The sequence below is a fragment of the Pogonomyrmex barbatus genome, unplaced genomic scaffold (genome assembly GCF_055798465.1).
Source record: "Pogonomyrmex barbatus isolate J1 unplaced genomic scaffold, ASM5579846v1 scaffold9, whole genome shotgun sequence".
NCBI classification, from domain to species: domain Eukaryota; kingdom Metazoa; phylum Arthropoda; class Insecta; order Hymenoptera; family Formicidae; genus Pogonomyrmex; species Pogonomyrmex barbatus.
Window position 1 is genome coordinate 1,512,462 of NW_028297193.1, and position 22,664 is coordinate 1,535,125.

The following is a 22,664-nucleotide window of genomic DNA, read 5'->3' on the forward strand; positions in this document are numbered from 1 at the left end:
AGTCATCAAAATTATTATTTTATTGGAATTATTTAAATAAAAAGGAGTGCATCCATTAATAGTTTTTCTTTCAATTTCTTTTCTATTCAGGTTTCTCAATTTTTTTTATGGCTTTAACATTGTGCCCGTTTGTGAGTTCCTCTCTTCTAAAATTGAGAATTTGCACAGAGCAAAAATGATCGTTCAACGAACCGAAGAGTCGATCAACAATGCTCAGCGTTGACACTTGACGTGATATATCAGGTGGCCTTGATTTCGGTATTACGTCAGCAAACGCTGGAACTGGAGAACGGCCTGGAACGGGAGGCCTTCGTCATACGAGCCAGCCGCCAGCTGGTCTCTCTCCAGGTGTTAGAGCGTGTCTACGGTGTGCGCTCTCCGATCGGAGGACAGGGGCCTCACAACGAGATTTGCAGGTGCGAGAGGTGAGGATGCAGCGGGAGGACTCTCGCTTATCTTACCGAGAAATCGTCCTCGCTCTTGCCGCGGCATCTTAACGAATGGAAAACAAGTGATGGCGAGTCAGCGTCAAAGAAAGGGAGAGAAAGAGAACAGAGTAGAAACCGAAGAGCCATTTCGAAGTCGTTTCAAGGGTGTGGCCGGCTGTTTTTATCCTGCGACTCTTGTCTCCTCTCGCGATTTTCTCTTTTAGCGTTATTTTTCAATATTTACATAGTGATATAAATTAATTCGTATCGCTAAAAAGATATTCGGTTCCGTAAAATTATCTTTTGAAATTGGTCCGAGTTCGACGGAATTTATATCTGCGAGGTTCTCGAAAGGGGAATGTTGACGAGGAGGCCGTGAGTCGTAGAAAGAGGTCCGAGGGGTCCGAGGGAAACTCTTGTAGAAAAGAAGATAGAGGGAAAGATGTTGAGAGAAAAAAGAAGAGACAGGATCGGAGAGGAGGAAGGATGCGACAACCGAGAGAAATAAGAAATGAGAGAGAGAGAGAGAGAGAGAGAGAGAGAGAGAGAGAGAGAGAGAGAGAGAGAGAGAGCACAGAAGAGAGGAGAGCCAAGAGCACGAGGGGAAAGGGACAGACCGAGAAAGAGAAGAGCGGGATTGAGAGACGAAGGGGAGGGAAGGCAAAGTAAAGCAAATGAAGTGAAAGAGACAAAGTATGCGTGTACGCGATGAAGACGCGGCAAAAGGGAGGTGGAGGTGCTCGAGCGAGAGAGAGGGAGGGGGGGGGGAGAGTAGAACGTAGCTCGTGCTAGTCGCCTAGACAGCGTGGCAGCGGCGGCAGAAATCAAATAAAACGAGAGAACTCGCTCGCACGTACACGCATGCACGTAATCGCGCCGTACAGCGCCTAGTCTCTCCTGGTTTTCGATGGATTGGCGATGGCGAACACGCCATGTCGTTCACCAGCGGCGTACTCGCTTGGTCCGCGAAATTTCTCTCGTCATTCACGAGCAATATTTCAAGCAGGCGAGATGCAATCGGAAACATACATACATTCTTCCAGGGGAAAAACTCGCCAGTCTCGAGAAACGCGAGATCTGGAAAAGAACTTGATCTTCTCTTCTATTTCGCCATGGCCGCGATGCTGAGATTCGGCCCAGCGTTGGTATCGAGGTCGGTGAAACCTAAACCACGACGAGACCCAGGAGCCTGGGTCAGTTAATTTAGTTAATTTAGAGTTAGAGCTGCTCTCGGCGAGATCTAAGTATTAATGTTTACAGACATTGTTCACGCCTGATGCTGGTCTCGCGCATCAGCGGCAGCAGCAGCAGCAGCAGCAGCAGCAGCAGCACCGCCGTGCCACTTAGCGATCGGTTAGTCTGTTTGAGATAGGATTAGCATAATACGTAACTCCTCGCTCTCATAGAACTCGACTCTCCACGTTGCGCGATAAATACATATTCTTGTGACATTAATTTTAGAGCGAGCGCAAGGGCTAGTCTTCAAGAAAAGAAAAGCGCCTTTCTCGTTCCTGAGGATCAATCCGATATTTTCTCTATATTTTCCCGATTGGTATTGGATATGCACGATTAGTATTAGTAATCTTTAATACTGCTTGAACACATGTTGTCACATTTTTAGTGTATATCGCGCAAGAACGACGCACGAACAGAATTTCAATTTTGGATGTGCGTTCGTGCATCGAGAATTTATCATCGTGCGTATGCGTGCGTGCGTGCGTGCGTGCGTGCGTGCGTGCGTGCGTGCGTGCGTGCGTGCGTGCGTGCGTGCGTGCGTGCGTGCGTGCGTGCGTGCGTGCGTGCGTGCGTGCGTGCGTGCGTGCGTGCGTGCGTGCGTGCGTGCGTGCGTGCGTGCGTGCGTGCGTGCGTGCGTGCGTGCGTGCGTGCGTGCGTGCGTGCGTGCGTGCGTGCGTGCGTGCGTGCGTGCGTGCGTGCGTGCGTGCGTGCGTGCGTGCGTGCGTGCGTGCGTGCGTGCGTGCGTGCACGCGCCTTAGCGAGTGAATGGGACTTAAACTCTTTCTCGACGTAACGCATGGGAGACCCGTATCGCCACGCATAACTCGCCTGCTCGCGCGCGTTTCTAAAAGCTTCCCATATGGCAGCTATCGTTCCGGTGTAACCACACCATCGGGGGACTTTCATTTACCATAATAAGATATATAGAGGAACGGCCGCGGGGCCGATCTATATATAGCCGCCAAGTAATTTCATCGTGAGGAATGCGCCGCGTACTCGCCGCGCGTTTCTTTTACTTCAGTAAAATTAACGTCTCGTTCTAATCCCCTCGGTCGAACCTCGGGTCGAGTCTTTCCACGTGAAAAAACGGAAAAACAAAAATTCTCCGCAGGAATAAGCGGAAGGAGGAGAAATGCGGATAATGAAGCTGAAACAACTAGAAGATGAAATATACAGAGAGATAAGAAATTAATGCAAAATCGAGAGAGTCCGCCTTAATTTCTACTTCCGTATTTGATTGGCAAATGTTTAACGAAGTAATTAGCAGTCACGTTAGAGAGATCTCTTCCGGTTGCACGTGCGCGACTGCGAACGACATCGAAATCGACCGTCGTCGCGACTCGACGCAGAAAACTCTTAGCACCGGGTGCGGCTAACTGCCTGCAGAATGTGTGTGTGTGTGTGTGTGTGTGTGTGTGTGTGTGTGTGTGTGTGTGTGTGTGTGTGTGTGTGTGTGTGTGTGCGCGCGCGCGCGCCCAGGAGCATGGCCGAGAAGCGGCACAGAAGCCACTGGTACAGGAACATGCCAGGAATTGGAAAGGCTTTTCGTGCGATGAATTCATGCAACACGCGGATTGACTCGCGCTGTGTCGTCGATCGAACGTCTTGGCCACGCGCGAAAATCCGCGAGCGTGGAAACACGCGCGATTGCAGATGAAATCTTCTCCGCAATGCTATCGCAGAAACAACGAGGATGCGAAAAGAGTACGGGAGTTTAATAAAAATAATAATAATAATAATCACGAGTATTTGTTAGAATATATAAGTGAGGGAAGGAAATATTTGCAGCATTGCGTTTATTTTTTTTCGCAATCTATAGCACGATATTTTTTTCTATAAATGAAATGGAGATTTCTTTTTCGAGCTAACCACAACGGAGTCATTTTTCTGCATTGTTCGAGTAAAGTTCGTGGAATTGTCTTGGCATGACGACTACTCTGGACGTCTTCTAGACTTCGATCCCCCAGAGGAACGCGAGTCTGGAATTCGCTGCTGCGGAAAGAAAAAAATGACCGTGCGGCATCACGTGCCGCGTCGCACGAAGTCCACGGTTATTTCTGCGTTTACCGAACGGGTGCTAATTCGTGGAACTTCTATTTTCTCACCTCGATCGAATCGAATTAACACGTTCGGACTCGTGTGTCATTATATATTAATAAACGTGACACATACAAACGCGCAGACACGCACCTTGCGCGATTTCTCTAATATCGAGAACGTTGCCTCACACGCGATGAGAACTTTGGAAATTGCGGAGAGACATTTTTCCAAAGATCGAAGTACAACCGAAGTGCAAAAGCGATCGACGTCATATGATTAGTTATATGAAGTGCATCTTTTTTTACCGTCGCGTATTGATCGCTCGAGACTTTTTACGAATCGCGTGATCGAGATTGGTTTATGTCCGCATTTCTTTAAGGGTCGGCTATCGATGGCCACATCAATTATCTCATTATGACGTCAGTACAAAATTACGGGGAAACACGAGTGAGCGATTCTCGCAACTTGCGTTCCTCGTAAGAAATTCGTCAGCGAAAGTAGACTTGTAAAAACATGTTAAACACTTTCGGATAAAGAAATGCAGAAATATTGTGTTCTCGAGATTGCATTACTTTTTTAGAAAGAACTGATCTGAATTTCTTTGATATTTGCCGCCTTTGACCGTCTCATTTATTCCAACGTGATTTATCAGATGATTTGAGGGACAGTTAACGATGACTCGTGAATTTAAAGTTAATTGAATTTTGTCGCAACGCATTCGGAATCCCTCAAACCTGTTCCACGTTTTTGCAAAAGTATGATGACAGTGCTACGTCCGAGATTGAATAAAATTGATTTGCCAGGATTTGAAGGGACGCACGCCATTCAATTTACGCCGAATACGTGGATTTATTGCTCACATCGCGCAACTAATAAAGACGAAGCCATGATTACAAGACAGGGCGTCGTGCGATGTCGAAGAAAAAGAAGAAAGGTATGCGCGCTCATAATGAACGCACAACTGACCGAAATATATTTATATACTATTTTTACATATGCTTCAAAAGCCATCACTTGAGAAGTGATTGAGAACTCAAAAATAAGAAAAAAAATTGGTATGAACATCCAGAAATTCACTCATTTCCATATTGAATGAGTTATCATTCATTTTCATATTGAAATTTCAAATCAACTTTGCTTTCGAATTTTTTTGTTACAATTTGAAAGAAAAGATAGTTTTTATGAGTTTTATAACATAACTAAAGTTAAATAAAAATTGCTTTAGTGCTACAAGACGTGCAACTGTGAAGCTCTGGTCTCTGCCACGAGATATTAAGCGAGCTGTGTTTCCACGTGGTGAATCTTATACTAAAACATAAAGATCCATCTGTTTTTTCAAATTTTGACAAAAAATTTCAAAGCTATGCAATTTCAAATTTTTAAATGGCGATAACTCGAAAACAATGCATTTTCGGATATATATCCATATCAACTTTCTTTCTTGTTTTTGAATTCTTATTCCCAAGTGACTGACTTCGGCTTACGGAACATCCTGTATTATTTGTCAAAATCTATTTTTCAAAAATATTATAGTTCCTCACTCGCGGATCAACATTAACAATTCCCTTATTATTATCCGCCGTCCATTCCAAAGTTTCACGTGTCAATTCCTCCACCTCACGAAAATTCAAACGAATATGTATGCAATCGGAGAATGCGGACATGCGGACATTCTGCGTCACACCGGCACGTGGACGAGATATAATTTCGCACCGTGGCATCGGGTCGCTTTCCACGTGTGCCCTAAAATTGCCGGTGATCATCCGCTTCTGTATACGTAAGAATGATATCCACCCACATCATCGCGGGCATCGCGGCATTAAGGGACCATCGCAAGTAAATTAAGTAAACAGAGGAAGAGAAGGGACGGGATGAGAGAAGGGCGCGCGTTCCATCCCCTGCACGCGATGGAATGCCCCAGGACGGATGCTGTGAGGGTGTTGAGAACGAGATCAAGAGGCTCGGCCTCGACGACGTAAGAAAAAGTAGACGGCGCTTACTCATTACTCTATGGAAGATTGCAGACTCTATTTCTGTCCGGATCGCACAATTGGGGCAGCTCCGTGGGGTGGTGAGAGGGCGACGATAAACGCGATCGTTGAGGATCGAGCGCGGGGGCGAAGACGGGGTACAAATGGTGGACACCCCGTAGAGAGGTGTATATTAGACGCAGTGCGCCGCGACGCACGGATCAGAAGGACGTCGGACGTCGATCGAGAGATCTGATCGAGAAATAATTCTTGCACGACCGTCGGGAAACCAAGTGTTCGGAAGAGGAATCTAGCCATGGTATGTCTCAGATAATATGTGCACTTTAATAATCTGTGAACGATCGATTTTATTTTTCCCAAGATTTAATTTTGTTTTAATATTTCGTTTCCAAAAAAAAAAAAAAAATAAAATAAAATAAGATATTAGATATTAATTGTTTATGAATAATAATTAAAATTCGCGTTTTTTCTAAACGAACTTTTTGAAAGGAAGAATAAAATCTTCACTCGAGCTTAAAATTGAAAAAATTATTTTGCAAACCCACATTCGTTGACGCATTGTTCGAAGCGGCGTGAGTGAAATTTTACCAAGATCATGGAAAAATCGTGGCACAACGACGTCGAATTTTCGAGTGATTTAAATGTCTTTAAAGCTAACGACCTCATGATATAGTTTGTGTTACTTCTCTTTTAATATTAGGAATCCAGTATGCTTAGATACTTGCATAACTGAAACAGTTTCTCTGGGCATAAGAGACCGGGCATAAGAGACCAGTATTTATAACAGTATTGTGCAGTAGAATTCAAAATTATGCTTGTATGTTTCGTTAGTCGTATAAGTTAGATAGGTTAAACAGATCTTTTCGCATAGCTTATAAATTACTGAATTTATGTAGATCTCGCTAGTTGACGGACACTTAAAATAAGAAGCGGTCAATTAAGTCAATCACGAAAATTAGCTCTGATTTTCTTCGAATGAAGCTCCAGTTATTTGAGAAACGAGAGAAAGGAGGAAGAGACACACGTGGCGTTCTGCATCTAGATAAATTGTTCTCGCAGATTCAATGCAAGGCGACCGTCTGCATAAACAATTCAGGTCACACATGGTGCAACGTGCGCATTACATGTGAAGAACGATGGCTCACACGCATTATTTTATATTTTACAACGCGAACTGCTTATTGCATTCGTTATGAATAAAAAAAAAAGTCATTACACGCGCGTACGCCCGTACGACGTCGGTGTTTTTTTATTAATGAATTGTTGTGCGAAGCGCACCTTCCGGTAACCGCGATGACGATGATCGCTGACGTTGTTACAACAAACGTTACGAAACCGGTCGCGCGCGTGTTAATGAGAATTGAATCATGACGAGCCGATAATAAATAATAATCCGGCGCAATCGCCGGACTCGCGTGACTTTTATGCTTTCCCCGCGTGTCCCCCGCTTTCCTGTTATGTCACTACAAAATTATGTCGTGTATGCAGGCCGGGATGTTGGTAAAAATTTAAAAGAGTCAAATACATTTAAAGATAATTACGCGTAATGTAATCTTGTTGCCCGAAGAGTGGTTCTGTAATGATAAGACAGGAAGAAAAATCGAGCGGCATAATTAACAAGTCGCATATTTTTATAAGTTTCTACACCGAGTGGGAGAGCACCTTGCTCGAAGTTTTACGCTGTACTCTTTTCAATGATATATAATTAGCATTTTTTTTTAACGATATGTAAGCAATACGATGTTTTAACGACGTGTAATGAATGTGAAACTTGGGACGTACTCTGAAAATATTACCATTCACTCAGCAGTTTGCACAATACGCGCGAAGTATCTGATGCCCATGCGCTGCACTTTGCATCAGAACTTTCGACATCGTTATCAGAGATAAAATCTCTTAAGTAAACGGTCTTGGCGCATGCCGATCTTCAATAAACGTGAGGAATATCGATCTTATCGCGAGGCGAGATTTACGTGCGCGAAAAATAAAACACATCGCGTGAAAATACGCGATATGCAATATAAAAGATAAAAAAAATAAATAAACAAAATGTGTACTCTGCGACTACAATTGAGTGTAGTAAAGAAAAAAATATTATTTCAAAGAAAAGGGTAGCAGATGTAGATTAAAATTTAAATAATTAGTTTTTATTCGACTAAAATTATTTTTTTTAGTAAAATGTAACAGCTAAAAATTCAGAATGTCATTATGCAAAATGGATACATATTTGAATACATATTTGACTCTTTGGATGGACACTCTTTTTTAATACAAAAAAATCGTAGTTAACAACCATAAAATGACTTAAAATTGGGACGATTATCTTAAGTGAACTAGAAAATTCTGTTTTTCTCTGCAGATAGGATCTTTTTGTATTTTTTTCCCTGTATCCTGTATTTTATTCCTGTGTTTTATCATGTCTCGACCCTCTCGGGAGAAGAATGCATATTTACAGCAGCTTTCGAAGAATCGTTTAAGCGCGAGCACGCGTTGAATTGCTCCGGCCGCGATTTAAGCGAATCGCAAAGTAACGCGTCGCAAACTAGCAGTAAGAAAATGAAATTGCGCGATTCCATTGTCGCTCGCTCGCTCGTCCAGATGACGTAGCCAACGAAATGAGATCGCGTCGACGACGGGCGAGAGGATCGCGCGAGATCGTCGTTAGACTCGATATCAGCACGTCGCGTGACATAAGCGTACGCAAGGAGGGACCAACAAACATTCCCTCGTTTTATAATTTCCAAAAATATCGAAATATTATTCAATCAAAAAGATTCAATCTTTCATTTCAAATTTTGCTTATAGTTGAAAAGATGAAAATCTAAGTAAAATGAAAATATAATTTATAATTTTTTCCAAAAGATTATTCATTAAAACATTACTTTTGATACATTTCGATATTTTTGATTTTTTTTTTTCTTTTTTTTCGTTTGATTTGTGATGAAAATGAGATTAAGAGTCATCGTGTCATGTGAAATTTGTATCGCGCGTAAAAAATTATATGGGCGCCGATGTCGGTTAAGAAATTTCTCGGTGCGTCCAGCTGTCTGTCCGAAGCCCCGGCTCTCCTAATTGTCCCTTTAATTCGCCTCAATTGCTTCTTGGCACGGTCGCGCGAGAATGATATCGTGAGGAATCCGACGAAAGACTAAGGCACGCCTCTCGCTCGGCTCGTGTGAGACCGTGGTCTTGATTTTCCCGCATCGTTTTACCGTACATTAGCAAGAAAAAAGCTGCGACCAGTTTCATGCACAAGGTCCTCTTTGAGAACGTCATAGAATCTTGTTTACAAAAATCAAAATAGGCAGGAAGCATAATTTTACATTTCATTATCGCGAATGTTATATACGCGAAGCTAAATTATACATGCGTTTTATCTCTTTTTCGTTAGGCATAGAATATCTTTATAGAACAATGTTTTACGTTTCTTTATATTTTTAGTAAAAGAAACGATCCGTTGAAAAATAAGGGAAAAAACGAGCGAAACTTTGGATGCGCGCCGAATTAAAATTAACGTTAGATTTCCAGAGTATCTTTAAATGCTACTCGAGAACAGCGTGCAAAACTTGCGGATAGAATGACAAATAGCGTTACGAGACGTTTATTATCTTACGACACAAATAACGACGTAACGCACGTGCCGTTTTCGCGGGGCATCGTATCTCTCTTTGGTGCACGCGCTGCAGAACGACGAGCGAAGTTCTGAATGAAGCGCGGCGGCGTGCGCGCGATAACGCACGAGGTCACGAGACTTTGACTTCGCGGCTGCGGTATCAGCGATTCGACTTCGTCACGACGACGTCATTGCGTTTCGCGTCGGCGTGCTGACGGCGTTGCATCGATACTACATCGACGTTGCATCGATGACGACGGGGGGGCTCTACCGGGGCCGGCCGCATCGTTGCTTCAGATTTTCGCGCGTGGTGCGCCGCATGATGCATCGCGCGATGATGCCCCGCGAGGTGATGCTGCGCGGAAGATTATTGCGTTTCGACACCAATCTCGACCGGAATCTCGTTGACGCGAGAGCGAGCCGTTTCGTCGGCACGCGAAAAATGTCGCAGCGATTTAACTCCCTTTCGCAAGACACGTGCGCGGCCGATCAACCGTCGCAGTTTCCGTCGTTCACTTGGGCGGGCCGTTGTTATTACGGTTGTTATTTACGTACATTAATGCCATAATGTACGTATGGCATTTCGCTAGCCTGCGAAAACCGGTGCAGCGCGTGCGTTTCGATCGCGTCACGCCGCCGCGCCGGCGGCGAAGTTCAATGTAGGTATGTAAGATACGTTCGAATTAAATCTTATCGAGCGGAATACGGACAGCTGTATTGTGTACATATCCACTCAATCGCTGAAGTAGATTTAGATAGCGGGTAGAATTATGGAAATTATGAGGCGCGAACGCGCGTTTGCTTCGATGACAGAAATGAATCATATAATGAATCATATAATGAAAGGCAATTTTAATGATATACAATATATAATATCAGCATAGATTAGCGGGTAATGCTAGAGTAAAATAAATGCGAGATATAATGAGGGATACAGCGAAATATTATGTCATTTACTTCACTTCATTTCTATGTTAATAAAAATATCTTTTTTATATTTCCGCGTTATAGTTTTTAAAAATGCACGCACGCACGCACGCACGTATGTATCTGGTATTTTTACGTTTATTTCTTTTTTTTTTTTTTTTTATTTTTTTCGCTATTCCATTCGTTTATTAAACTCGAATGATACTTTTCGTCACACTTGAATAAAGGTCAGGAACGTTCAATTGGTCATTCGCATTTCGCATTATACACGTGTTCGTAACACGAGTACGTACTTCGCGTGCGAGATATTCGTAATTCGGGCGTTTTCCACTATTTCAATTTAACAATCGCCGCGCCGAGCCGAGGACCATTAATTGCAATTGCACGTGCGTGTCGCATCGCACGCACGCACGCGATGTCGGGACCGTGGTCTTGATTTCGTTCTGTGCAGTCGCGAAACTCCCGTCATTTCTCTCGCCATTACGACGTCATTCTGGCGTGATCTTGACCCGCTGACAGCGGCGTCAACAAATAAAAGATCCAGTTTCGCCTGTAATTTAAACGGTGAGAAAGCACGTAGAATTCTTCCCGAGTCTCGTTTGAAAATCACATGGTGCCCATCGTCTGCCGACGTTCCTTCAATCTAGTCTAATTGCAAAATTCTACGAGAAAGAATTCGGGCAGACCCCGCTGACGTAGAGCTGAATAATTGGCCGAATGAGTGGAATCTCTTTGTAAAATACGAGATCGCATCGCGGAAGTAAAACAAAACAGTTCGATGTTCGACGTAAGCTCGATTCCGCGTAAATCGAAACTCGAGCGAATCGATGCAACAACATCATCGTCGTCGTAATGCAATTTCGACATCGACGAACGATTCGCTTTTGCCGCCGCGTATTACTCGCGCAAACTCTCTCACTGTCTTCGAATTACACTGGGCAGATAATTTCCTTCCGAGTACCGTTGATCTTGATAGAAAGATAATTCCGAGGCACGCTCCCACGCGCAGGTGTCCCTCTCGCTCGTGTCTTGAACTCGCGACACTGCGCTCTCGATAAAAGCGAGATAAAGCTGATATCGATCTATATTTATTTCAAACATTACTAGTCTTCATCTAAGCAAGCAAGGGGTGTCCGGTATAAGAAGAGAACAAATTTGAGTCATCATCTCAATCAGATATAGAAAGAAATAAATGGAAATTAAAAATAAATAATAACTATACTAATGAGGGTTATATGTTTCTTAAATATGTTTCTTTTATTTAATAAATTTAAAAATCAAAAGATTAATAGGCGCTGAAAAAAGCTTGCTTGGTCGAGTAATGTCTGAATTGTCTGTTATCTGTTCAAAAAATGAATTCTTATCGATCGATTCGATTTAAAAAAAATGGAGACATCACACATCTACCATTAATACACTTGCATTTTCTGCACTTATATGATAAACATATATGATAAAAGATTAAAAATCCTATCTTTCGCCTAGCTTCGACTATCTGCTCTCAACGCTGGAAATGCGAACGGAGGAGAAAGTTATATATCTTAATTGTCAGATGTCACAAATATCTAAGGAGATACAGGCTGTCTGTGTAATGACACAGCAATGTCAAAGTATTTTCGGTAATTCCATCTGGCATTACTTTCGGCTTGCGGTTTCCGCTCTATTTTCTATTTATCATGATGATCGTTGATTCACCGGAAATTAAACGTGCCCGCGATTTAGGCTTGTCGCCAGCGATTCATTAATCGCAGGATCGGAGTCGCGCGGCTCGCGCGAGCGGCCACTGATCCAGAAAGCAATCCCGGGAACTCGAAGGCGAGCTACTTTCCGTTCTCAGGGAGGCTGTCGGGTTATTTATAGCGTCCTACCCGCCGCCGCATAGGCTGCAAAAGGAAATTCTCTCTCGCTCTCCTTCTTCACTGCCTTCATCACCTTCGGCATCTTCGTCTTCGTACGTACGTGTTCACTACGGTTGTGCGTATCTGTCTGCCTTCTCCTCGGCTCGGCAAAAGCGTACAATCCGGAGGAAGAGACCGCCAACGATGTGTTCTGGTCAACGACGCTGAAAATATATTCACGTTTCGCAACGAGAACGAACCGGTGACGAAAAAATAACGAGAGATCGCCTCGAGAGACGACACCCTTCTCTTTCTCGATTTCTCTCTCTCTCTCTCTCTCTCTCTCTCTCTCTCTCTATCTCTCGCGTCTTCTAATCCTTCGTCTCCGTTACGTTTAATATTATTTTATTCAGCCATCAAGTAGCTCGAGTTATTTGTTGACCGATTCGCAGAAAATTCGTGCCGCGTTTCGTGGCGCAAAATTAATCTTCTCGCGAAAGACGAGACGAGATGAATCGAGCGCGAGAAGTCGCGACGAGAGAGATGGAGAACGCTGCCTTCTCATAGAACAGAAATATTTAACCCAGAAGAGTTTGGCCGGCATTTGAGGAGGCATCTGGCTGATGTATCTTCCTGTTTCCTAGAAGTACGCTGAATCGAGCGCGCAAGCGTTCCCTTTGGGATAAACCATTGATGAATGAATTGCTTGTATCCCGTGCTTGATTCCAGCCGCCTCTCCTCCTCTCGCGCGAGTCTTCCGACTTGCGAGATCATCGTCTGTAATGTACACATGAGTCACTCCCGTACGATAGTTCCCTGTTGGTGTTACGTGGTCAGTGGCGGCTCACCACGACAGGCATCCGCTCCGCCAAATCGCAAAGTTGAACTTCTCGGATTTGAATTCCTTAATCATCAGCGCGCGTGCACCATAATTCACTTCCGAGCTTACGATGTCTCTTAAAAGAGAGATATCCGAGGAGCGCGTCCCGCAAATCGCATAATTAAACGATGAGATCGAATTTCTTACGAACGTCGCGATAGACGATCGCCGGAAATGTTAATCATTACGCAGATGATTGACATTGATACGTAATGACGTGGGTAACGTGAATTCCTCGCTTCGAGCAAATTTGATTGTATCAGAGAAAAAAAATTTAAAGGAAGAACTTTGGGAAAAAAAATTCTCAGATATAAATCATCTAAAATTATTTCAAAATATTATAATATTAATATAATGATATTATCTGATTATTTACCGCCATTAAGTAACCATTTCAAGTTTTAATTATATAATATTTAGAGGTAACATCATAAAATATTATCAAATGTAAATTCAGCGGTCATTCTATTCTGCTTCCTCATTCATCGGCGTATTTCATGTGTTTGCATCACACGTCGAAATTTGTCCCCCCCCTCCCCCATCTTTTCTCTCTTCAAACAAATCTCCCCCAAAATTCCCTCTAAAACACGACACGCTTTGCGATTTTGCGTCAGCACGATTCAGGCCGGTCGTCTGGACCACAGAAGCTATTCGCGGAAGCTGAGCCTGCGGAGCGGGAGCGGTAATGTTCCCCGTCACATTGCCAGGCAGGAGGGTCCGTTTAACTGTGTTAAGTGCCCTATACCTACAAGGGGCACGCTATGTGAGGGGAGAAGAATTCGCAACCTAAGCTCCGTATGTGCTCACCAGGACCCGAACACATGACACGGTGAATAAAGCTCAGTTAGTGCTCATCGCGATCGCCGGGTCTCCTGTTCGGTTTCGACGGTCGCTACAAAGATCACCCGAATCGAACCTACATGTGCTTATCCGTGTTATGTGTCCCAGATTTCCCGTATGAAATGGCGAGAAGAAGGCCTTCGCAAATTCGAGAACGTGATATTATCCGGGCGGTGTTATTTAAATTTCCTAAAACTGCCATAATTTATGGATTGGAACGTTTTCTTTGTGGTACGAGAAAAAGGATACCTTTTTGAGCTGGACCTCTCGTGAAGATTCTCAAATTCATTGACTTTAAACGTTCCAGTTAACAAGACGGTCGGTTTTCGTCGGAATTTCGCATCGAAAAAAATCGTTAGAACAAATGAAGTGAAGAGAACCAGGTCAGAGATGACATTGCAACTTGTGTGGCTTATAGGGAATTCTTGGAAACACTTTTCAAATTTCTTCCTAAGTATTATTTTCCCGCGTAAATCAAGTTAGAAGTTTAACGAACAAAATAATATATTCCTTGCGAAATGAACGTTACGTACAATCGCTTGAGCTCGTTAATTTTCGGCAAATTAAATTTTTTCCGTGCTACGTGATCCAGTTGCTCGCGCGATTGCGGGCGGCACTTCGTGGGCGTGAGAAAATCGGCCGGACCGACCACCGACTGGCACGGATACGGACATTATAATTCATCAGAGAGAGCGAGAGAGAAAGAAAGAGAGAGAGAAGAATCCGGACTCGTGCACGGTCCCCGATACAAAGGTTCCTCCTATACGAGTGACTTGATGAAACTACCTCTGCACTAAATAACGCGACTTCTAAATACGACAATTCTCACTCATAAAGAAGCAATGCCAATTGAGTTGTAACTTTATCAGCTCTCTGGAATAAGGCATTCCTTTTTATGCAAAAATTTATGCTGCTCGTAAATTCTCTGGACTCACACTAAGCGAAGAATCTGATGAATACAGTACCGAAAAGCATGGCGAGTGACAAGTATCGGCGTGTCGTAATAACGAGACCAATCGCGCGATTTTCCTCCACGCTGGAGAATAACTCGAGGAACACCCTCGCGAGTGGTGAATCGAAGGGACCCGAGAATCTCGACAGAAATCCGCGTGTCACGTGACTCTTTCGGAAACAATGCGACCCGCCGCGAAATCGCCGTGAGATCCGAAGCGAGACGAAAGAGCGCGTAGTGAGAAAACGCGTGTTGCCGATTATGTGGACGGACCTCTCTTCGGGTTCACGACGTTGTTGCGTAGGTATTCCGTGGGTGAGAACAGTGGTGTGGGTGAGAGGGGTGGGTAATATCTCGGGGAAAAGTGAAAGAAGCGAGCACAGGGAGACGCGTGGGAACCTAAATTGGGAGTTGGCCCGGTCCTCGCTCGCTCACAGGAATCTCTCTCTTCGTGAGTTTACATACGTTTGCGATTCCGACGAACTGACGACGCTTCTTTTCTCGACTATAACCGAGTCACTCACCGTTCTCGTTTGCCGAAACATATGCGTTATGATCTCAAACAAGGTAAGCACGCAGCGATTTTTTGGCTCGATACTGCCATCATCGATCGATAAACCACGAAAGATTTCATATAATTCACTGTGAAACTGATCTTGAAATCTGATTTGACAAGTTAGGGATAATTTTCAGAAATTATATCGGATTTTGTAGTCGATAAAACTAAAAGATATTAAACTGTAGAAGAAAAAAAGTACAGACTAATTATGATAATATATATAATACTCAAAATAAATTTGAGTTAAAGTACAAAGTATATATTCTCATTAATTTTTATAAATTAAATATCATAATTAGAGAAGAAACAAAATTATTATAAATTCAAGATTTTTATTTTTACAATTTTTTTTTAAAGAGAATTTCTTTTTTTTTTTAGATTTTAATATAAAATTTTAATCTTTCTGCTCTAATTTTTATATTTATATATTTATCGATCACTCGCATGGAACTCAGGCTCAAATCATCTTTTTTTTTACTTTTAAAGTAATTGGATGCATCCAATTACTTAAAGTATCTTCTATCATTCTTCTATCTATCATTTATATATTGCATCGAATTACTCAGTTTGAATGTCTCGCTTTTATATCGCGCTTCCTACAGCAAATCCATTTATGACACATCTCATTTCTCCTTTGCAACATTTTATTTTATCGATTCTCAACCTTGTCGTCGGAATAAGCCCTACGAGCTCGGGTTAATGTGCTGTAGAAGGCCTCGCCGAACGAAGGTAGCCGCGCGACCGCGGTATTCCTTCCTTATTGCCGTTATTGACGGCGCGTATCTGGAGAAGGAAGTCAAGATAAGATTGGATCTCTCGCACCCACGATCGACTTGCTGTGCAATATTAATAAATCCCGACAGATATATCCCGGCCGAAGTAATCGCGACAGCGAAATTATTTACGCGCCGCGTGGTTTAGCGAGTAATTCGCATGCATGCTCATTCCACGCGGAAACGAGAACCTGCCGCCAATGTTTATCGATTCGTTCACTCGGAGATAATGATACGGTAATTCCACGACAATTAGCTCATTCGCTAATTATGTCTATGAATACGTAACGATACGATCTGTTTTTCTAACTCTTAAACTTATTTTTAATATTTCCCATTTATTTTATATTTCCCGTTGAAATTCTTCCAATCTTAAAACTTCTATGTTCTTGAAATTTTATAATGACATAGTTGACACGTCTGTAATTAATTATATACTCTATATAATAATTTCAAGGCTTAAGCAAATATTACGCAAATGATAGATCTAATTAATTATTCAGCGTCCTTTTAAATTGACAACAAGCTAATCTAAATGCGTGTGTTGTTACGATCAAAGTGCGATTCTAAAATATTCGACACATTTTATGGTTTAGCTAGTTAGGATTTGCGCGATGTGCTATAGCGGTACCTTCAAGCAACGAGAAATCGCAGGAAACTTGAAATACAGTTATCCGCTGCGTTTTTTCATCGCAAGGCCGAGCGAGGATGAGGCAATCAACGTGTTGATACATCAATCGGTCAGGTTCCGCGTTCGCGGATTAATACAGGGTGTTCCATTAATATAAGATAACTTTTCTGCACTCCTCGAGCTATGTCGTTATGTAAAAAAAAAGAGGAAGTGAATAAATAAGAAGAGTTCATCGTCAGCTGTTTTCTGGATCTGCGATCAGGTCGTTTATTTCGTAACCGATGTGGACGATCGACACGACGTACGATATTTCTCGTTCGACTCGGCGGTCGTTTCTCTGATTATGTACGTTCATAATCAGAAAAACGACCGCCGACAAAAACTCGACAAATGACCGAAGACACATCAGTATAATTTATCATCCGCACGAACGTTTTACGCGACGCGCAAATGTGTGCGGACACGTTGCCGGATTTTTTCTTCTTCCTCGCGACCTCACCGATCAGTGGACGTGTCAATCTCACGACACCGACCTCACCCGTTTGCTATAAAAAAAAAAAAAAAAAAAAGAGGAAAAAATATTTACGTCACACTTTTTATTCACTCTATTTATTTGCGGCGACAGGTTGATGAAGGTGCACGTGTACCGATCGGATCACGTGCGCATTTACAAATGATATAAATCAATTATCATTAATAAAAATCAATCGAGTTGGCGCGTTTCGATATTAAAATCTTATGCATTTTATGTCGAACAAATAGATTAAATCTCAGCTCCGTTCTTTGACATTCAAATTCAAGTAGGAAAATTAACTGCTATAAAAAAGTTATTTTTAATACTAGGTAAATTATTCCCTCACATTATGAAAGAATTATTCTCTCTTTCTCGTTGAATTATGATTATTGATCTAATCGATTACGCGCGTATACGATTCCGGATGAACTATCCGAGATGTTCGCCGCTGTTACCTCACGTACAGATTTGTCACGACTCTCGGAAAATTATTTCCAGCTATATCGTCGCTCGCTAACTTTCCGGATAGAAAAAAAACGGAGATATCGGTCGCTACACTTACCAAGTATAATATAATTATACTTAATTGATTCCTCCCCGGCATTACGCAGCAACTTAGTTAAGTGAATCATCCATGCGAGCTTTTCTTGACGCGAAGCGCAACGTTATGCAACGTCTTATCAACGTTCAACGTGAGAAAACAAAAAAAAAACAAGATGATACGAAATGGTAATATATAGCTCCGAGAATACTAGCAGTGAATCGCCGTGCGTAAATTAATCGCATGACGCTACTGGTGCATTTCCATATGTTGACGAGGGATCGTCCGTCGGCCGATCGATGCCAGCGAATCCCGTGCGTGTGCGGATATTTTCAACTTTCCGAAGATGCTGAATGCTCGCGCCGCTTATCTGATTTCGTGTAAACGTCATTCATCACATTTCAACGGGTAATAACAGAGCTCACGCGATAGAATCCTACATAGGATGCACATCTATTGCGTCATCCTAATAAACTCATGGTGTTTTCCAAAGCAGTTGTAGTTGAGACGTCATCGAAAAAATTTTTATTTGTTCAATCGTATTTATAAAATATTATTCACATAACGGAATGCAATTTTTGCACAATCGGTGACATCAGCTATTCAATTAATTGTTAAATTAATGTTAAATTAATTGATATTTTTGACGGTACATTTAGTCGAAATAAAACGAAAAATTTTTTTAAAAAGATTAAACTTTTAGAGATCAATTCGACGAATTTTTTTGCTTATGGCAACGCTTCGTTAAGACAATCGCGAAAGCGACCGGGCGGGAAAGTTTGGCTTGCGCATTTGTATGCGCGATGCCTACTCAAGCTGCTGCAATTATTCAACAAATAAATTCCTTTTCTCTTCGACACGTTATTTAAAAATGTAATCAATTACTATTTTTTTCAGAATTTTTAATTATGAAAATTAAATATGTAAAAATTGTTTCGTTCGTGTATTTTTATCTTTCTACCGTCTTAGCTTACGACATTAAATTTCAAATGTTGGAAATCAGTAAATCAAATAAAAATTCTAGGATTTTTATTATTGATGTATTGTTGTTTGTCAAATGAAAAAAAGAGCGTTGCATTTGTTTCTAGTAGAAAAGTGTTGCGCATCTGTTTGTTGATATTCCAGGCGTGGTGGAATTGCCTAGACCTGAGTGTCTTTCATAATAAACGTGCGGGCACCTTATCATCTTATCTCCCGTTTCTGCTCGTAGCATAAAACTCGTTCGTTATTGGCGGTCGCTCGATGGTCGCATGATCCGAAAACTCGTTCTCGCACGTCATTTTCCCTTTCAGTTCTGCGCCCGCGAGCGCTTTTATCACGCTCTTTCCGCAATCTGCGCCCGCCTCGTCGCGAGTTATCGACCTTAAGACCGCAATGAGGATTTATCTCTATCAGCCTTATCTCGCGCATGCCGCTAAGCGGGCCAGAAATAACCGGTGATTATGCGCGGCAATACGGTTAATTAAAGGTGCACCCGATGTACGCGAATCGTGCGTATTAACACCAGCGTATGTAAATTCCCCAGCGAAAACGAGAAACAAGGTTGAGCGACTAATACGCCGTCGGTGTTATTACCGTCATCCAAGGCTAGGGAAATTTATCATTTTCGCGGACGTGAGTCTCCGCATATCGATGGGAAAATTCATATATCTTAAGACCGCAAGAACCGTTTACTTCTCTTTGTGCCGGTAGGAGACGTCGAAACGATAATCGACTTCGTTACACATAATTGCGTCATGCAAATCGTATAATCGCGCGATAATTTTCCGCGGATACTGTACCTTCGTGCGTTACGATTATCGACTCGTATTCATTAATGATTTATTCATGTTCTCACGAGACAATTTCGCGAAGACGACACGAGCCGATTACGAAGGTGATTATCGCAGATGAAAATGCAACGCGTCAATCAGACGGACGGACAAGCGGCTAGAATAATTGCTCTCGCCTCTGGAATTCTTTTCGTTGCCTCGAGCTAAGGGGGAGGGACAAGAAAAAGGAAACAAGTAAAGAAGTCACCGTGTCATTATGTACGACACTCTTAATAGCTAAGACACGAGTATCGCGCAACCGGCGTCTGTTCCTCTAGGTTGATGCAACCGGCGGGTGGGTTTGCATATATTCGCCGGTGTCCCAAATTTTATGGTTGCCTAGATTTTTGCTTGTTCTCTTATGTCGAGATCACAGGCAGTCACCATCGTTTACCTACGCCGAATTCCTAACTGACCTTTGTGAAAGTTGCGTCAGAATTCGTAGAACGTTACTCACAAAAAACATTGAGTGTATTTATAGCCAGAGTTTCGATTTTGGTAACGTTATTTGGGGAAAAAAAATATTAGTATGTAATTTAATAAAAAATGCGGAAAAATGATTTAAAAATATGAAATATTCCGCACAATGTAGTGGTCGCGTGAAGCTTACTAAATTTGATTTATTAAAGTATTGAATTAAAATTTCTAATTTTTTTTAGAGGTATTAGGCAAATTTTTGCGCCCATCAGATATGTATCTGCTAGTCATTTTTCCGCTTAAATCATTCTACGCGCGACGTAATGGCCGGAACTGCATTGTGCTGTTGCATAATGAAATTTCGTAATAATGTCTTAATTATAGAGTGATTTTCATTACGACCGTGCACTCGCGTCTTTACGATTATTCGCAGCCGGCTGATTTACTTAAATGTACACCTTGATGCGCGTTTTATCGTTTTTTAATCATAGCCACCGTCATCGGTTCCCGAGGCGAGTTGGCCGTCTGAAGATCCGCTCGGAAGATAAATCTTCGTACAATGAGGTCAGTTAACAAAAATATCCGAGGAAGATGTGGAACGTGTAAGATCACACGTCGCATTCCTCGCATTCGAACTACCACGTAGCAGCTTTCGCTATTTTCGAGCGGAAAAACGAACGTTAGGATTTACGATTCGGAAGGAAGCGACGCTTCCGAGGCGCTCTCGTCTACCTGTCTACTACTCTCGTTACCGTAGCGCAACAATTCACTACTCGCGCTCGCGTAACCGCGTTCTCCAAGCGCACCTCTCCAGCGACAGAGGCCCCGCGCGCGTTCGTTCCGGGAGTCCCCAGGTCCCCGACCCATGTTGAGAGTCGCCGTGCGAGAGTCGGTCCCCCTCGTTCCCTCACTTTTCCTCCATCCCTATCCGTCTCCTCGCCGTTGTTTCTCTCTATCTCACCCCCCGTCCTTGTCCACGTAGTACGTTAGCGGCCCCGTAAGAAGGGAAAGAGAGCCCGCGAGAGATGGACAATGATGCACGGAGATAGGGGGGAGGAGGAAGGATACACGCGAAAGAGGGAAAGGCGAGAGGAGAGAAAAAGGAAGAGGGACGAGGAGAAAGAAAAAGCGCGTGTGGTACGAGAGTCCGGGCGACGAGAAAGATCTGGAGAGAAAGAGAGAGATAGATACACGCGCGTATGCACGCATAAAGAGATGGGAGGACGAAGGAGGAACGACAATCGGGAATAACACGCGGGGGGGTCTCGATTCTCTCACGGAGGACGACGGACGGAGGGAGAGTGGACGCAGCAAGGAAGGGTGCGCGCAGGGAGCGAAGGAATAGCGGCGGTGGTGGCGGACGGTGATGGTGGTAGTGGAGGAGATGGCGAAGGAGGAGGACGAGGAGGAAGAGGAGGAGGAGGAGGAGGAGAGCGCTGGAGCAAAGCGGAGAGGCAGCGTGAGGGGGGTCCAAGAACGACGTGGTAGAGAGAGGTCCGGGGGGCCCGGGGGGAGTCGGTGGGGGTCTGGCAAGGAACGCGGGATCCCATTGGTGCGCGGTCGGGCCATATTATAAGCGACTGCAGTCCGCGCTAGTTAATGTTAGCTCGAGCCTCCACGAGAGACGACGCATCTCTCTTGTCCGCCGTTGCCGCCACCGCCGCAGCCGCAGCCACCGCCGCCGCCGCCGCCGCAGCCACTGCCGCCGCCGTCGTCGTTAGTATCACTACTACTATTACTACTACCATTATTATACGCTCACACACGACTCTATATAGCGTTGGAATACCGTGTGAGAGTCGTTTGTAACACGTTCGCGGACACAGACACTGTGTTCGCAAAGAAGGCATAGAGCAAGAGAGAGACAGAGAGAGAAAGAGAGATCATCACCCGCTAAGAGATAACGATAAGACGCGATCTTTCCGCAAACGGATCTTTCTATACACGCATTCGATTTCATCCGCGAGATTCGAGAAGCCTAAGTCCCGCGTTCGTTGGTCCAGTGCTCGCGTCGTTCAGCTATTGTTCGGGGACGCGTGTCGATCGTAGGATCGAAGCGGCGAGTGTCACAAGTGAGCGAAAAAGGGAAGAAACAAGGGGAATCCCAAGTTTGTCGGGGCCCAGTGCGGGAAGAAGAGGGAGGAGTAAGAGATAATAAGACAGAGAGAAAAAAGGGGCCCAGTTTCCTTTGGACGCACCGACGGAGACGGAGACCAGGAGATCCAGAAGCGCGAGATAAACCAGGACCGAGTGCGAAAGCGAGTAACGAAGTAAGTCCCGTTGCATCACTCGTTGAAACCTTGCTTCCCGCGGACGAAATTCGAGAAACGTCCGACGTCAGATACATTGCCCGTACCTCGATCATATCAATGATATCCCTGACATAACGTTATATATAGCCTGTGAGCTATAACAAGCGATACGTACATATGTAACTCATGAGAACGAATACTTCAAACTTCTGATTTCACTTATTCCACATTAGTTTATTTATGAATTTCAAAATTACAATAATAGAAAACATGACATTTTATCGATGAACCACGTGGAATTTTATTGTTTCTACGGTTTCCAAAGTCCACGAGTTTCAAAGTTGCGTCATTCGGAAATTCTAATGACTCGAATCGATCTATAATTAATTATCCTTGGCAGTGTTTCAATAATATCAGAAAA

General features: G+C 43.3%; 2 protein-coding genes across 9 annotated transcripts in view; one reads left to right on the forward strand and one right to left on the reverse strand.

Annotated features, from left to right (window-relative positions):
• Window positions 1-22,664, reverse strand: part of LOC105428980 (peroxisomal leader peptide-processing protease-like) — a 173,350-nt gene that overhangs the window by 12,729 nt on the left and 137,957 nt on the right. The gene's annotated exons all lie outside the window — the stretch shown is intronic.
• Window positions 5,112-22,664, forward strand: part of ITP (ion transport peptide) — a 43,455-nt gene continuing 25,902 nt past the window's right edge. For 2 of the 4 annotated variants that reach the window (XM_089084811.1, XM_089084812.1), the window contains exon 1: window positions 15,094-15,312. In XM_089084811.1, coding sequence (XP_088940937.1) covers window positions 15,298-15,312 — 15 coding nt within the window. In that variant the 5' untranslated portion in view covers window positions 15,094-15,297. Of the gene's footprint in view, window positions 5,994-15,093; window positions 15,313-21,432; window positions 22,262-22,664 lie in introns of those variants that run through there. The other 2 variants (XM_089084813.1, XM_089084814.1) reach the window with 2 other exon arrangements.